A 13,615-nucleotide genomic window follows, 5' to 3' on the forward strand; every position below is an offset into this window, starting at 1 on the left:
ATGTTGATGCGGAAGCGCTCCGTTTTCGTGAGCTGCGACCACCACCATGCCTCGCAAGGTCAAGTTCGTCGCGACGCCCTCGGAGTTGTCACGGATACTCGCACACCTCAAGAAAGACCCACGCCCGCAGCTGCAGAAGGTCAAAGGCCTTAAGATCACCTACGCTTACCGGAACGACCACTGGGGTACCAGGTACGTTTTCATTTACTTCGGAAGAAAGTTAAATTGACTTTGAACGCGCTGTATCTAGGCATTTTGTTAAAGATGAGCTGCCACGGATACGGTATGCAAACCCGAGAATGGATATCCAGGTGAACAAGCTGCCGAAGACACCGCAGGACGGCTGGAAGCCTGAGCTGACACTGGAACTTCGTGCGTATCGGATTGTCGTGTACACCACTCTCTCGCTCACCTTTCATTCTTTGCTAGGAGACGGTTCTACACAATCATTGGATGTGGACGGCAAGTGGTCGTCTACCATCTTCACCGAGCTCATGGACATTGGCGGCGGTTCTGGCTGGGAAAAGTGGAAGCAGGAGCGCATCGCTGCTGGCCTTCCCGTTGTCGACATCCCGAAGCCCAAGCCAAAACCTCAGCCAAAACACTCGTCGTCTGCTACATCGAACAAGTCCTTGCCGAATCCTTTCGCACTCGCTGACGACGAACCACTAGTCATTAACCCAGGGAAGACCGGCGCCGCCGCCGTCCTGCCCTAACCCCCTTCCTATCTACGCTGTCTTTGGCTATATTATAATTAGCTAGAGTAGAATACATTGGCGTGACGTTAGTATGGCTTGCGTAACGTGGGTATGCGACGCGTGAACAGATGCAAAGGTATGTTCATATCTCGCTTTTCTTTTATTAGCCAAGGGTCCCCATAGCTCAAAGAATACTTGGATGCTTCAGAGGAGGTTATGCTGCTCGTGAGCGACTGAGCGATACGTTTCGAGCTTGCCGCGCTCGCCTCGAGGGTGCCGCCACATGAAGCGCGTGGTTTTCTGCACAGAATCAGCTTATATTACGCAAAGAGCTTTATCGCGACGCGAAATGTCGATTGACAGGTAGATATACACGTACATGTGCAGTCTAGCTGGCGAAACAGCTCGCAAGCCATATGATAAAGCCAACTCCAAAGAGTAGAACGGCGATATCATCGATGAAGACGCTACCAATCTGCATGTACTTCATGCCATTCAGGATAAGTGATGGCAACGGTGCTGGCAAATGCGGAAGTGCAAAAGAAAGTAGCGTTGGCAGCCGGACTGGATCCTGGACAGAGAATGAGATACACGATTCGCGCGCCACATAATGAAACATACCACTCCTTTGAAGATCCTCCACGAATGCAGAACAACTGTAAGCGTCGTAAAAGCCCAGAAGAACGGCTGTGGGAGGGATTAGCACTGACCACTTTTGTAGTATAGGTAGAGCATACCACAAACTGGACACCCCAGCTGTCTTCCGGTTTTCTCCACGCCAATTCTGCCCATCTACTCCATGCAGAGCCGGTAGATCCAGATGTATGCGGCTGCACTTCAAATGCTTGCGGCTCCTTCCACAGGACAAAATATGCTAGTAGCATCCAGCCGGCGACAAGGTGGACGAGGGGCATGAGTTTTTGGAGGAATGTCTTCTTCGCAGGTCGATCAGGCGTCTGGTTGAACATGTTCGTGTTGGGCGGGACCATACCAGGCGGCATGCCTGCACCGCCCTGCCCGCCTCCCGAGGACATCATGGACATAAGGGCGTTGAGCGGATGGTCTTCAGGAAACGACTCGGCGGATTGTGGCTGCTGTCCTGGGAGGGATGAGGCGCCCCCTGCGGCCCCTGCAAATGCGCCCATGAGCGCGGCCAGTGGATTGTGTTCGGGAAGCGACTCGGCGGGTTGCGGCTGCTGTCCTGGAAGGGATGAGGCACCTCCTGCGGCCCCCATGAGTGCGTTCAAGAGCTGCTGCTGCTGCTCCTCGGACCAGATTGTCGGGTCCGGGGTAGAGGCGAACGACGTGGGACGCGAGTCGCTGGCAGTACGCGACAGTCTCGGAGGCGTCGCAGCAGGGGTGTCTTCCCCGAGGAATTGTCTCACGTTCTGCGAGTGGGTTGGCAGAGGTGCCGGTGGCGGGTCAGGAGCTGCCATGTCGCGTAAGTCAGGTACTACAAGTTGACCATGGCCTGTGACGTACACGAATACACCGGTGAATCCTCGCCTCGCGCAGAGGTGGTGAGCTTTGCAAGGCGGTCTGCGCCTCTGTTGAGGATGGCTTTTCTGCGGGCCTCTGCCTTCGCTGCAGCGGACGACATAGTGTCGGTGGTTGTGGTTGGCGGACACGCTGCAGACTGAAGTGCCCCGCTTTCATATTTCGCGAGACGCCCTATTAAGCGCCGACATTGCATTGCTGGGTCCGCGTGTACTACCACACTTACACCTCTACCTGCACAACCTCCGCCAAAATGTCCACGAAACAAGACAAAGCCACTACAGAAAGACATGCCAAGGCTCTGCGTGAGCTTCTGAAGAGTCCCACCAATAAGGTGTGCGTGGATTGCAAGAAGAACGGTGAGTATGTCCATTCTCGTGACGGTCATAGTTGATGATGTTTTCAGACCCCCGGTGGGCGTCGTGGAACTTGTAGGTAGCTCCCTTGTTCTTCCTAAGCTGTGCTAACTTACCTTAGGGGAGTGTTCTTGTGCATCCGATGCTCCGGCATCCATCGTTCAATGGGCACGCATATCAGCAAGGTTAAGTCAGTAGATTTGGACGTCTGGACAGTAGAGCAAATGAACGTGAGTTTCGTTGCGATCTAAAACTCTCCATAGCTACAACATATTCTTTCTACAGTCGATACAGAAGTGGGGGAATAAACGGGCTAACATCTACTGGGAGGCACACCTCAAAGCAGGTCACATTCCCCCGGACCAGTGCGTTCCTCAGTCCATATCATCCTAACAAATACTGATTGTTTGTGCAGCAAAATGGACTCTTTCATCCGCTCAAAGTACGAATCGCGAAGGTGGGCGATGGACGGCCCGCCACCATCGGACCCGTCCGTTCTCGAAGATGGCGCAGCCGAGCCTGCGCCGGAGCCAACACCGCAATCTATCCCCTCCCCTAGTACATCTCGCCCCACACATGCACCCACCTCATCCACAAACTCTGCTCGCGCCTCCGTGACGACCCGTCAACCTCAACCTCACCAGCTGCTTTCCACAAGCATCGCCGGCCGCCCTACGCAAGCGACATCGCAAGCCGCTGCTGCAGCCCAACAGCCCGCCGCAGCAGCAGCCCAGGCGGCACCGGCAGCCACCAACGACCTCTTCAGCCTAGACTTCCACAACCCGACTCCCCCGGCGAGCAGCCCGCCGCCGCAGAAAGACGTCAAGCAGGACATCCTCTCGCTCTTCTCGGCCCCGGCCGCTGCCGCGCCTGCGGCAGCCCCACCGAGCGCGTTCGGCCAGTTCGGCGGCGCCGCACCTGCGCAGGCGAATGTCTGGGGCGGCTTCACCAGCGCCGCGGCAGCTCCACAGGCGAACGCGTTCGGTGCCGCGACGTGGGGCGCGCCGCAGCAGAACCTGTGGGCGGTGCCTGCGGCACAGCCCGCACAGCCGGCCCAGCAGAGCCTGTTCGGCACGAACGACATCTGGGCGACGTCGTCGTCGAACACGACTTCTTCTGCGGCGGGAGGAGACCCGTTCGGCTCGACGCCGCCGGCGAAGAAGGACGATGTGTTTGGTGATATCTGGGGCGGGTTCAAGTAGACGGACTGGGACTTCTCGTTATGATGGTACTTAGGTTTTGACTACCGGCTCAGATTTTTCTGTGATATAGCGCGTGTGTTGGTTTTGTAGACCAGTCTACACTTGATATTGCCTTGGGCATGTCGGAATGGACTTCTGGAAGGACTTTCATCGTGGGTGAACTGACGTCACGCCTCTATCGTATCTTCATAGAGCATCGTCTATAGCCAATCTATACACAACCCTATCGTAATAAATGTGCGAAGATAGAAGCATCTAGGATATTACAAGTAGATGTACGGTTTGTAATCAAGCAGCCGGGGCCGCGGGGGTCACCATCGTAGGCAGCACGCACTCGAGGACGAAGTACTCGTGGAACCGGCAGTCTTTTGTCAGCTCGGGATGGAACGTCGTCAGCAGGTGCTTGCCCTGGCGCAGCGCGACGATCGTCCGGGGGTCCCGCGGGTCCGTGTCGTCCTCGTCGAACGGCCCGGCCGACGCGGGCAGCAGCGAGGCCGAGATGCGCGAGATGACTTGGATGGGGGCGTCTGTCAGCGAGGGTATTAGGTCCAGGACGACCTGTGACGGTTTGAGTCAGCAGCGATAGAGGGGACGGAGGGGGAGACGCACGGGCGCGCGGATGAAGATGCCCTGGTATGGACGGTTCGACTCGCGGAGGCCTTCGACTTCTAGTGGGGCCTCGAAGGACTCAACCTGTGATCGCATGAGACGAGCATGGTCAGTCTTGGTGTTCAAGTGTCCGCACCTGCGAGCCCCAGCCGTTCCGCTCGATCTTCACCGACACACCCCCGAGGACCTCCTGCCCGCCCTTCTTCGCGTTCTCCACCGCCGCCGAGAGCAGGATGGCGCCCGCGCAGGTGCCCCAGACGGGCTTTTGCTTCAGGAACTGCGCCATGGGCTCGAGCAGGCCTGCGAGGCGCGCCAGGAGCGCGATCGTCGTCGACTCTGCGGAAAGGGGAAGGGGAGGGAGAAAGGGAGCATACGATCAGCGCGCGTGCGGCGACAAGTGCCGCAGAGGAGACGCACCGCCACCAGGGATGACGAGTGCATCACACCGGTCGAGGTCCTCGGGCGTGCGCACAAGCACGATGACGACCCGCCGCTTCGCGTTCACCTTCTGGAACATGACCTGGTGCTCCGCGAACGCCCCTTGGAGGGCTGCCCACCTGTGAGCGCGCATGCAGAGCCCGCGGAATTTGCTATGCACGCACCGAGGATCCCGATGATCACGTCCTGGCGGGGGCTGGAGGGCTGCATCGCAGGTTGTATGCGGAGCGAATGGGAGGTTGAAGGGAGAAAATGCCTCTGCCAATTTTGGGCGCCTGCCACTGAGCTGGCCCGGCGACAGCAATCTCCCGAAACTGAGCGTGTGCAGCTCGCATAAAGTGATATTAGGATATCTGTGTCTGAAGTAGCTACATCGAATGACTAGTGTATGCAAGGTAGGATGCTCGAGTTCGTATGGGACGACTCGGATCCAAGAAGCGCTGTTCTCAAATCTTACGAGCAATAAACAGCACCGAAGGGGGATCTCGGGGAAAGTCATTCCCATCATCTCAGCCAGGTCAACTGGGAGCTCCATCCACCAAAAGCATAGATCCCGATAGGCCTTCCAGCTAGGCCCAGATGCCTGTGGCATCGGAGTCATCTCGAATTTTTTGTTCTTTTTCTCTCTCTAAGCTGTAGCTCGATCGTTTGCGAAGGCCTTGCGACCTCAGATATATGCTCTGCGGCTGACTCTTTCTGCGCAGATGAAGTGTAAATGGTTACGCAAGTAGCTGAGAAGCAAATAGAACGACATACGAGCAGGGTTCATGCGGGCAGGCGGCTGAGACGCGATGTAGCTGTGGTCCAGATGCTGGGCTTCTGCCGTTGAGCAGGCCCATCGAGGATCGTCGCGTCAAAGCTGGCGTTCTTGAATGGAGAGAACAAGCCCGGCCGACAAGGGCAACCAAAGCGCGGCTTCATTAAGCCATGCTCCTTTGAGCTTCTTCCGTGGACGTTTCAAAGCATTGATCGGAGCAAATTTCCAAGTGCCCTGTTTCCATCAGGGCGAGCACCGTCGAGGAGCCAAGCTTCCAAGCGTGATTGACTGTATGTGCCAGACGAGCAGCGATCCTCGACGCGCTTCGCCCTGCGAATGAACGACTCCTGCGAGTGGGAGCAGACCCATGAGGACGCAAGTGGGGCAAGGAGCATGCCTTGCTTCGCACCAACTTGGGATCCTTTGGGAGAGGTTTAATGAAGGCAAGCGAAGACAGAAATGCCTCGGCCCTGGCTTATTGCCACGTATTCGTGCTGCGGGTAATATCGATTAGAGGCACCACATGGTCGACGGAAGAGCAGAGCCGTTGTGGCGTCCGGTTTCCCCGTCCAATCACCGTGAACCGGGAGATGCCGAGATTCTCCGCCTCGCTTCCCAGACCGTCTTCTCCAAATTCTGCCCCAATCCCCAATTGTCCCATAAAATTAAATTCGTTGAGTGGGTAAGCAGTTTTTTGTTACATCCAGTGTATCGATTGATTAGTTGTGATTAAAGCAAGTGTCACCAGTAAACGAAGAGCCTGGAATGTTGCTCGCACGCGAGCGCGGTCATCCAGAAAAAATGAGCGAAACGAGTGGAGGGGGGTCTCAGGAACCGTAGACATGTAGAAAGTATAATCAAATAACATCATGGAAGGCGGCGAGTGCGGGGAAGAACTCGCGCACGCGCGCCTTCTCGTCCTCAGCGATGGGCGTGGCGTTCGGGTGCGACGCGAAGACGACGCGCTGCAGGGTGCCGCCGGCAATGCGCCGGCTCAGCTCCGCGTCCAGCCCGTACAGCACGCGCCTCAGCTGAGCGATCAGGCCGGAGACGTCGTGCGTGGCCCTGTAGCGCAGGACCGACACGGGGAGCGGGTTGCAGATCGTGATGGCTGTGATGCGCAGGGTCGGGGCGAGCGAGGCGACGATTGTCTTCATGCAGCGCGCCATGGCGACTGTGGCGTCGTCGGAGCAGGCAGTGCCGGGATGCATGGTGATTGCGAGCTCGTCGAGAGCGCTGACGTTCGCCCAGTCGGCTTGCATGAGCATGGTGAGATCTGCGTCTGTTCCGAGAGTTGAGTATGGAATGCGTGACCGAGACACCTGAACACACGCACCGGGAGGCGATACATGCAAGCCAATCCTTCCGAAGGCCTGTGGGCCCGTGGACAGCTGAGTAGACCACGAGTTGGAGGTGAAGGTAGGAGTGTGTGGGGGTTTGCGGACACCGGGGGTAAGAATGCATGCGTTCATAGCTGTGTTAAGGATAAGTTACCTAGACGACGATAGGTGGTCAGCGCAGGATTAATAAACGAAATCGCAGGAGAGACTCACGAAGACAGTTGGATTAGACGTGTCTGAGGAAGAAGGGATGTTTTTAGAATGAACGTCGAAAGGAGGGACAGGGAAACGAAGGTGGGGGGGAAGGACTGAAGGCTGCCTGAGGAAAATCGCCGAGAAGCAGAGGGGGTATATATACTGATAGGATTACCCTTCCGGGGACCTCAAGGCCGCCTCGTGTCGACAAATCCAACGCGCCCTAATCCTAGGCCAAGGTTTAACATTTAATTTGCGAGATAGCTTTACGCCACTCAAATATGATTAAACCGGATGACATACAATCCGGCGTCTGCGACTGCTGAGGATCGTCACCATGAGATTGTAGAACGAAAGAGCGGCAAGTACTAGAGAGCATTAACAGGGGTGCACATGCGTGAGGGCCATAAATTTGAACAGCTGAGTAGGAAACACAGGATGGCACCCCGACAGGCTTCGGAAACACTCGGACCAACGAAGATTGATCCATAAATTAAGGAGAGCGAACCAGATCCGGAAGTCCTAGAAACGGGGCGTGCAGATCACGTCGGCAGGAATGGCACATTCCATCCCACCAGGGGGGGCATAGAGTCTGAGTGACACCGCTCCAGAGCGTTTTTGACAGAGATGTGTATCAGCCTTGACATGGGCTGCAGCTAGAAGCACCTCACCACGGACGTCCCCTCCGTTATGTTGGGCACGGAGGACCACCGTTGACGGCCGGCCTAAGCGAGGAGCGGCACCGATGCCGAGCTGAGTCGGAGCGTTGCACTTGTCCCTCGCAGTCGCGCGTTTCGAGGTCCGCTCCGCAGCAGAGGGCCCGGGGGGAGGGATCGTAGACGGCGAAACATGACTCGACAGGGTCCCGCTGGCGCACCCCCATATTTCGAGAGGTCCGGCCCGCCTCCAACCCGCGGGTGAGGGCACTCGTTCAATGGCGGGTGAGCGGCAGCCCACGATCATAGTCTAAAACGATAGCGTAAATTTCAAGTTTGATACTCTTCGCAGAGGAATTAGCACACCTTGGGACGGAGATCAGAGCCACGGATATACACTCCATCGATTTGTCGCGATAATCATTTCGTCCTTGACAACACGGATAGCGGGCGTGACAACACACTAACAATGACTGGAATTTAGCCAGAGCGCTGTTCATTTGTGTATCAACCTTCGCACGGACCACCAGGGGCATCCCATGAGGGCCGCCGGCTCCGTTTAGTCGGGAATGCAAAACCATTATAGGAAAGCCCAAGGGGTAAGAGCGTGAGCCTCGAGCCGCAGCGGGGTGGTCACGTTCGGCCAGAGGATCCGACACGTTGAGGGTTTGATACCGAAGCACTGGGCTTTGGAAATTGCGTTCGGGTGGCACGGGTCGTCCCACGGGAAGGATTTTTCTAGGCAACAGCGTGTGAATCTCATGGGTCTTGCTCATGAACTCTCGATCGTCGAGAGGTTCTCCCGGTTCCCGCTCGTTGCTGAGAACTTTGTCCTCGCGAAAAGAGGGTACGTGGGAACTTGGCCTTGCGTGATGACATCGCTATTCTTCCCGGCATCCTTGCAGAGAAATGAACTGCGAGGATCTCCGGAGAGAAGAGGTTGTGAACGGCAGGGCGTAGCTTAGTGGCGGTCCTGCTGGCCAGCTTCCGATCCTCGAGAAGTCCTACCGTGTCTGATTCGTCTCCGACGACTTCCCCCCTCGCGAAGTCGAGGCTGCGTGGCGCACCTGGTCGATTCTAGCCTCACATCATTCATTTCGGCACAGTGTGGGGGAAATGAACTGCAACACACCTCGGGACGAGATCGAAGCAGCGACGTGCATCTCATCGAGATGATCAATTTTGTCCATGACAACGCGGCGCAGAACGAGGCCTCTGCTCCACCACTCTATACCCAGAGTAACGAAGAATCTGGTTTACGTTTTCCCTCACACCACTTTTTCGGCTTCGTGATCCTCGCGATGGCTTAGGTAGGGCAGCGGGCGGGTAGGACATACCGACAACTGAACAGCTGTCTCCGCATCGTCTCCGCTGTTTGGCAGGTTCGACGGGAGAGAGACGGACATCGGCAGCATCTCGGAACCTGGTAGAAGGGTCCGAGAAGACCTCGCTGGTCGCGCGCAGTCGTGCGTGGATCTAGGTCGGCGGGCGGGGAGGTGCCTCGAGGGCAGAGCCCTGTAGCGAGCGAACAGCTGGACAATTGTGTGTAGAGATGGCGTCGGGGCTCGGTGAGAACGAAGACGGGAGGCCGCGGTGGTCGCGGGGTAAGTGCAGCGGGGGTTGCGCGGTTGGGCGGAACGAGCTTTCTTTGTGTATATTTGGTTCTGATTGATGGGCTGTGCGCCGAAGGGCGTACGGTTCTGCTCTGCTTCGTTTGTGCGCGAACTTACACCTGGGAAATAGACCCTCGACGCAAATCTCTAAACCCGCATGCAACATGTCTTTCGAAGGCGGCTCGAATGTCACGAAGGCCGATAACACAGCCAATGAGCTCTCAAAACGAGTACACGTGCGGGTGAAGCTCTCAAGCTATCGGGATGCTTTCACATGTACATGTGCAAAGGCTCCTTCTTCCTGAGATGAATCTTCTTTTCGGTAACATATGGAAGAATATGCCCAAGCATGCCTCCTCAAGCTATATAGGTGGCTGGCTGCGCATCGGCGACGTTCCGGCGAACATTTCATCCCCATATTCCCTAGCAAGTCTCTGTATCATGAACGCACGGTCCACCGTGCTCGCATTAATCACCCTCCTCGCTCTGCATGTTCAAAGCGGCCTCGCCTGGGGCAACTTAGGGCATCAGACTATCGGGTATGTGGACAGATCGTTCAATCGCGACTTGTGGATCTCACTCGGTCGGAAACTACGTGACCTAGACTTGTCGCTCAAGAGGTATCCGCTACTATTTATGCAGGCATACCTACTCATATTATCCGCAGTTTTTAGCGCCGAATGCTCTCTCTTTCGTTCAAACCACCCTCGGCTCCCAGTATAACTTTTCCCTAGGCCCTGCTGCTACAGTGCATACCCTTCCTCAAAAAACAAAAAAGATTTTATATCATAAATTCGTGATCGTAGTGGGCGGACATGGTTAAGTCGGAACCTGCGTTTACATGGTCCAAAAACCTCCACTTTGTCGATGCCGAAGGTATCAGGTCTTGTCTCGTCTCGCTTTGCCATCAACTCTGATATGATCGATCGCTAGACGACCCGCCAAGCTCCTGTTCTGTCGAAGAGATTCGTGACTGCGCCGATCAGATTTGTGTCCGTGCGTGTCTTCAGCAGACTATCGCTACGACAACAACCGAACACTGATGTTTGCTCAGTCGCCGCCATCGCCAACTACACCACGCGCGTCGTCGATCCTACCCTGGACGCGGAACAGATCCAGGAAGCTCTAAAGTTTATCGATCACGTAAGTTCCTCGCCCGCTTCGATCGCACCACCCCATCAAACCCCGGCTGTAGTTTGTCGGTGATATCGGACAACCTCTGCACGTCGAGGTTCGTCATGCTTCGACATTGTGGCGTTTTATATTGATCCGCGTGCCGCGGTCTAGGCGGTGGCCGCGGGAGGCAACGACATCGACGCCACGTGCTCCGGCTCAAAGACAAACCTGCACGCTGTGCGTTTCTCGTATAATTTACACATATTGCGCACTGACCCAGATACAAGGCCTGGGGTACGCTCTCCTGCGAGTCTAGAGCTCAAAGTCCTGCTGACAATCATCAGACACTGGCATGCTCACGAAGAACGTCGACGCCGTGCACGGCGGTACCTCTGAGCAGTACGCCGCCGACCTCGTCGCCGAGATCCAGGTCAGAGCCCGCACGCTCTCTCTATTGCCCGCGACGGTACCGCTGACTGACCCAAACGGCAGACCGGCGCGTTCAGCTCGCTAACGGCCGACTGGCTCTCCTGCACGTCGACCACGGAGCCCGTCAACAACAAACGCGAGGACGCCACGCCGAGCATCGAGCGGGACGTGCGTGCTCTCCTCGCCACACGCGACACGGCGATGGTTACGCCACTCGAGTGTCCGCTCGGGTGGGCACGCGAGTCGAACGCATTCGACTGTGTGAGTGGGGAGTCCCGCTGCGTTCCGAGTGATGTATTGACACTACCCCCGTTTGTGCCAGTCGACCGTGTTCAACTTTGAGCCTGAGGAAGATCCCGAGCTGTGCGAGGGCACGTACTTCACGAACGCCATCCCTGTGGTGCGTGTCTGCCTCTTCTCTTCGTCTTTGAGCTGCGAAATTGATGGCTCGAGGCAGATCGACCTGCAGCTCGCCAAGCAGGGCTTCCGGCTCGCGGCGTGGCTGAACGTCATCTTCGATGGCGCTCCGATGCTTTCTTAGGCTGCGACTCACTTGATGGTGGGCATCCTGCAGACGTTGGTGCCGTTACGGACCTTGGAGAGGCAATGGAATCATGTGGGTGCACAAGGGGCAGGAAGTTGGTGAGAATTACGATGCGTGTAAGAATATTGTGAAATAAGTAGTGCCTATGACGTCGGGTTCACTGAAAGGCGTCCAGTCGAGCGCCAAAGCACCTGCTGACGTCGCGCAGCAGCCTCCGATGTCGGGGATCGAGCGGGTTTACGCAAGGCGCGGGATATTCAGTGGGGTGGGGCAAGAGCTCGGGTCAGACCTTAGCTCTCAAGGCCTAGCCTAGCATTCTGCCTCAAAACGTTGATCGGGACGAACTGTAGATGCCCTGTTTCTGTTACAGTGAGCGCTTGCGCGGGGTCAAGAGTGAGCGACTGTAGTACCTGCCAAACGGGAAGCGACTTGTAGCAAGCGCCATCTCGCGGACGCGCAAGTTGCAGCGGCGAAACGGGGGCGAAACACGCGAATAGATCGGGTGTACGAAGGCGAGGAGCAGGCTTCGCGCCCAATTCTCCGCAAGAGATGAAGGACGTGGGCGTGGGTCTGCGGCTCGCTGCCGCTGGCTGCGGTCTTTGTATCATGAAACAATCATCTGCGGTCACCAAGAGTGCCCCGGGCGCGATCTGGTGCGTAGGGTGCTGCGGGCAGCAGCGGTCGCCAAGGAAAGGGTGAAACGCGGGATGAGGTAGTAATGAGTCAAGGACGTGAAGTTGTGGCGCCGGGCCCGCCCCACTGATCGGATCAGGAGAGACCGAGCTACATCCTCGCCTCGGCTCTCAGGTTGTCTTTGAACTATCTTTCTGCGTCGAGCCACCGTCCTCGCATTGCTTCACAAATAAGTCCGCGCGTCATGCGAGTAAAAATGAGCATATCCGGTGTGTAGGACGAGCAACCGGTGCCGTATTTAATAACCTAGTGCGAATATTGATTGCGAACACTACTTTCGGCACACAGTGCGAATGTGATCGTCCAGAAGGAGAGAGCGTAACGAGCGGAGAGAGAGAGAACATCAGGAACTACGAGTGCGCAGCGCCGTGTGACTACAAAACGTCATGGAAGGCCGCAAGTGCAGGGAAAAATTCGCGCACGCGCGCCTTCTCAGACCCAGCGATAAGTGTGACGTTCGGGTGTGACGTGAAGAGGACGCGTTGCAGGGTGCCACCGGCGATGCGCCGGCTCAGCTCGGCGTCCAGTCCGTACAGCACGCTCTTCAGGCCGGCAATCAGGCTGGAGACGTCGAGCGCGGCCCTGTAGCGTAGGACAGAGGTGGGGAGCGGGTTGCAGATCGTGATGGTCGTGATGCGTAGGGCTGGGTTGAGTGACGCGATGATCGTCTTCACGCAGCGCACCATGGCGAGCATGGTGTAGTCGGAGTCTGTGGCGCTGTAGTACATAGTGACCGCGAATTCGTCAAGAGCGTTGATGTTCCTCCAGTTGGCTTGCGCAAGCATGGCGAGATTTACTTCTGCTCAAAGAGTTGAGTAAGAAATGCGTGTCGAGACACCGGAACGTACGCACCGGAAAGAGGGGAGACGTGCAAATCAAGCCTTTTGAAGACTACTGGGCCTGCAACGACCTGGGCAGACCATGACGCTGGAGTGAAGGTAGGAATGTGCGCGGGAGTTCGGACAACGCGAGTAAAAATGCGTGCGTTCATAGCAGCTATGCTGAAAATAATCTATCTGGGCGACTGTGGGTGATCAGCGCGAAAAAGTCGCATAACATTTCAAGAGAGACGCACGAAGATAGCTGTAATAGATGGCACTGAGAAAGCGAGGTTGCTATTAGAGCGAATGTCAAAAGCGAGACAAAAAAGAAGGAAAGTGGGAGGAGTCCAGAAATCCGCCCGGCGGGAATTGTCAGAGCGTGACTAGATTATATATGCCTGCACCGACGATGAAATCGTGCTTTCCGGACCTTGCGGCCATCGCCGATGACAAACTTTGTATTAGGTTAGGACTTGAGGGTCAAATTTTGAGATTCCGATTTTGCGCCCGGAGATGACGACAATGTGACCCATGTAGTGTTCAAGCTGGGTATGTTTCAGACCGAGGGACGCACCATCGGTCTCCGCATTGGCCTCGACAGGTATTGCATAACGAGAACGTAAAGCGAACAAGCAGCAAGCACTAGTGAGT

The 13,615-nt window shown here is 56.3% G+C and overlaps 7 protein-coding genes across 7 annotated transcripts; 3 read left to right on the forward strand and 4 right to left on the reverse strand.

The window, feature by feature from the left end:
• Window positions 1–43: 43 nt before the first annotated feature.
• On the forward strand, window positions 44–759 carry PHACADRAFT_246559 (uncharacterized protein; the record flags this gene model as incomplete). Its single annotated transcript, XM_007389941.1, has 3 exons — window positions 44–192; window positions 251–372; window positions 430–759. The coding sequence occupies 3 exons, from the start codon at window positions 47–49 to the stop codon at window positions 714–716; spliced, it is 555 nt and encodes a 184-aa protein (XP_007390003.1). The 3' UTR covers window positions 717–759.
• On the reverse strand, window positions 758–2,305 carry PHACADRAFT_246560 (uncharacterized protein). The gene is made up of 5 exons (XM_007389942.1): window positions 2,181–2,305; window positions 1,436–2,127; window positions 1,320–1,385; window positions 1,078–1,269; window positions 758–998 (listed from the first exon to the last, which is right to left on the reverse strand). The coding sequence occupies exons 1-4, from the start codon at window positions 2,296–2,298 to the stop codon at window positions 1,087–1,089; spliced, it is 1,059 nt and encodes a 352-aa protein (XP_007390004.1). The 5' UTR covers window positions 2,299–2,305; the 3' UTR covers window positions 758–998; window positions 1,078–1,086.
• A 133-nt stretch (window positions 2,306–2,438) lies between these two features.
• Window positions 2,439–4,911, forward strand: PHACADRAFT_246561 (uncharacterized protein). The gene is made up of 8 exons (XM_007389943.1): window positions 2,439–2,554; window positions 2,602–2,626; window positions 2,673–2,781; window positions 2,837–2,916; window positions 2,967–4,311; window positions 4,363–4,446; window positions 4,499–4,698; window positions 4,780–4,911. Exons 1-5 carry the CDS (start codon window positions 2,449–2,451, stop codon window positions 3,751–3,753), a joined length of 1,107 nt encoding a protein of 368 aa, XP_007390005.1. The 5' UTR covers window positions 2,439–2,448; the 3' UTR covers window positions 3,754–4,311; window positions 4,363–4,446; window positions 4,499–4,698; window positions 4,780–4,911.
• Window positions 4,912–6,186: 1,275 nt separating this feature from the next.
• Window positions 6,187–7,072, reverse strand: PHACADRAFT_246564 (uncharacterized protein). The gene has a single exon (XM_007389944.1). The coding sequence runs from the start codon at window positions 7,027–7,029 to the stop codon at window positions 6,415–6,417; it is 615 nt and encodes a 204-aa protein (XP_007390006.1). The 5' UTR covers window positions 7,030–7,072; the 3' UTR covers window positions 6,187–6,414.
• Window positions 7,073–7,691: 619 nt separating this feature from the next.
• PHACADRAFT_167896 (uncharacterized protein) lies at window positions 7,692–8,050 on the reverse strand (the record flags this gene model as incomplete). Its single annotated transcript, XM_007389945.1, has 1 exon — window positions 7,692–8,050. A coding segment is annotated over one exon (358 nt), but the record flags the coding sequence as incomplete, so codon positions are not given.
• Window positions 8,051–9,802: 1,752 nt separating this feature from the next.
• Window positions 9,803–11,447, forward strand: PHACADRAFT_155682 (uncharacterized protein; the record flags this gene model as incomplete). The annotated part of the gene is made up of 11 exons (XM_007389946.1): window positions 9,803–9,904; window positions 10,029–10,109; window positions 10,168–10,237; window positions 10,295–10,357; window positions 10,416–10,504; window positions 10,557–10,592; window positions 10,649–10,718; window positions 10,822–10,907; window positions 10,970–11,167; window positions 11,229–11,306; window positions 11,364–11,447. 11 exons carry the CDS (start codon window positions 9,803–9,805, stop codon window positions 11,445–11,447), a joined length of 957 nt encoding a protein of 318 aa, XP_007390008.1.
• Window positions 11,448–12,333: 886 nt separating this feature from the next.
• On the reverse strand, window positions 12,334–13,329 carry PHACADRAFT_246571 (uncharacterized protein). The gene is made up of 3 exons (XM_007389947.1): window positions 13,219–13,329; window positions 12,996–13,167; window positions 12,334–12,942 (listed from the first exon to the last, which is right to left on the reverse strand). Exons 2-3 carry the CDS (start codon window positions 13,132–13,134, stop codon window positions 12,518–12,520), a joined length of 564 nt encoding a protein of 187 aa, XP_007390009.1. The 5' UTR covers window positions 13,135–13,167; window positions 13,219–13,329; the 3' UTR covers window positions 12,334–12,517.
• Between the last annotated feature and the right edge of the window lie 286 nt (window positions 13,330–13,615).

This window comes from Phanerochaete carnosa (assembly GCF_000300595.1).
Source record: "Phanerochaete carnosa HHB-10118-sp unplaced genomic scaffold PHACAscaffold_1, whole genome shotgun sequence".
Taxonomy (NCBI): Eukaryota; Fungi; Basidiomycota; class Agaricomycetes; order Polyporales; family Phanerochaetaceae; genus Phanerochaete; species Phanerochaete carnosa.

What these genes read in the sequence shown, in the direction of transcription:
- PHACADRAFT_246571 (XM_007389947.1), bottom strand. Translation starts at nt 13,134, where the DNA reads ATGAACGCACGCATTTTTACTCGCGTTGTCCGAACTCCCGCGCACATT. An exon ending in GCACGTCTCCCCTCTTTCCG is followed by an intron (nt 12,943 to 12,995) that starts GTGCGTACGTTC and finishes CTCTTTGAGCAG; the next exon opens with AAGTAAATCTCGCCATGCTT.
- PHACADRAFT_246560 (XM_007389942.1), bottom strand. Translation starts at nt 2,298, where the DNA reads ATGTCGTCCGCTGCAGCGAAGGCAGAGGCCCGCAGAAAAGCCATCCTC. An exon ending in GGATTCACCGGTGTATTCGT is followed by an intron (nt 2,128 to 2,180) that starts GTACGTCACAGG and finishes GCGACATGGCAG; the next exon opens with CTCCTGACCCGCCACCGGCA. An exon ending in GGAGGATCTTCAAAGGAGTG is followed by an intron (nt 1,270 to 1,319) that starts GTATGTTTCATT and finishes TTCTCTGTCCAG; the next exon opens with GATCCAGTCCGGCTGCCAAC.
- PHACADRAFT_246564 (XM_007389944.1), bottom strand. Translation starts at nt 7,029, where the DNA reads ATGAACGCATGCATTCTTACCCCCGGTGTCCGCAAACCCCCACACACT.
- PHACADRAFT_246561 (XM_007389943.1), top strand. Translation starts at nt 2,449, where the DNA reads ATGTCCACGAAACAAGACAAAGCCACTACAGAAAGACATGCCAAGGCT. An exon ending in CGTGGATTGCAAGAAGAACG is followed by an intron (nt 2,555 to 2,601) that starts GTGAGTATGTCC and finishes TGATGTTTTCAG; the next exon opens with ACCCCCGGTGGGCGTCGTGG. An exon ending in GGTCACATTCCCCCGGACCA is followed by an intron (nt 2,917 to 2,966) that starts GTGCGTTCCTCA and finishes TTGTTTGTGCAG; the next exon opens with CAAAATGGACTCTTTCATCC.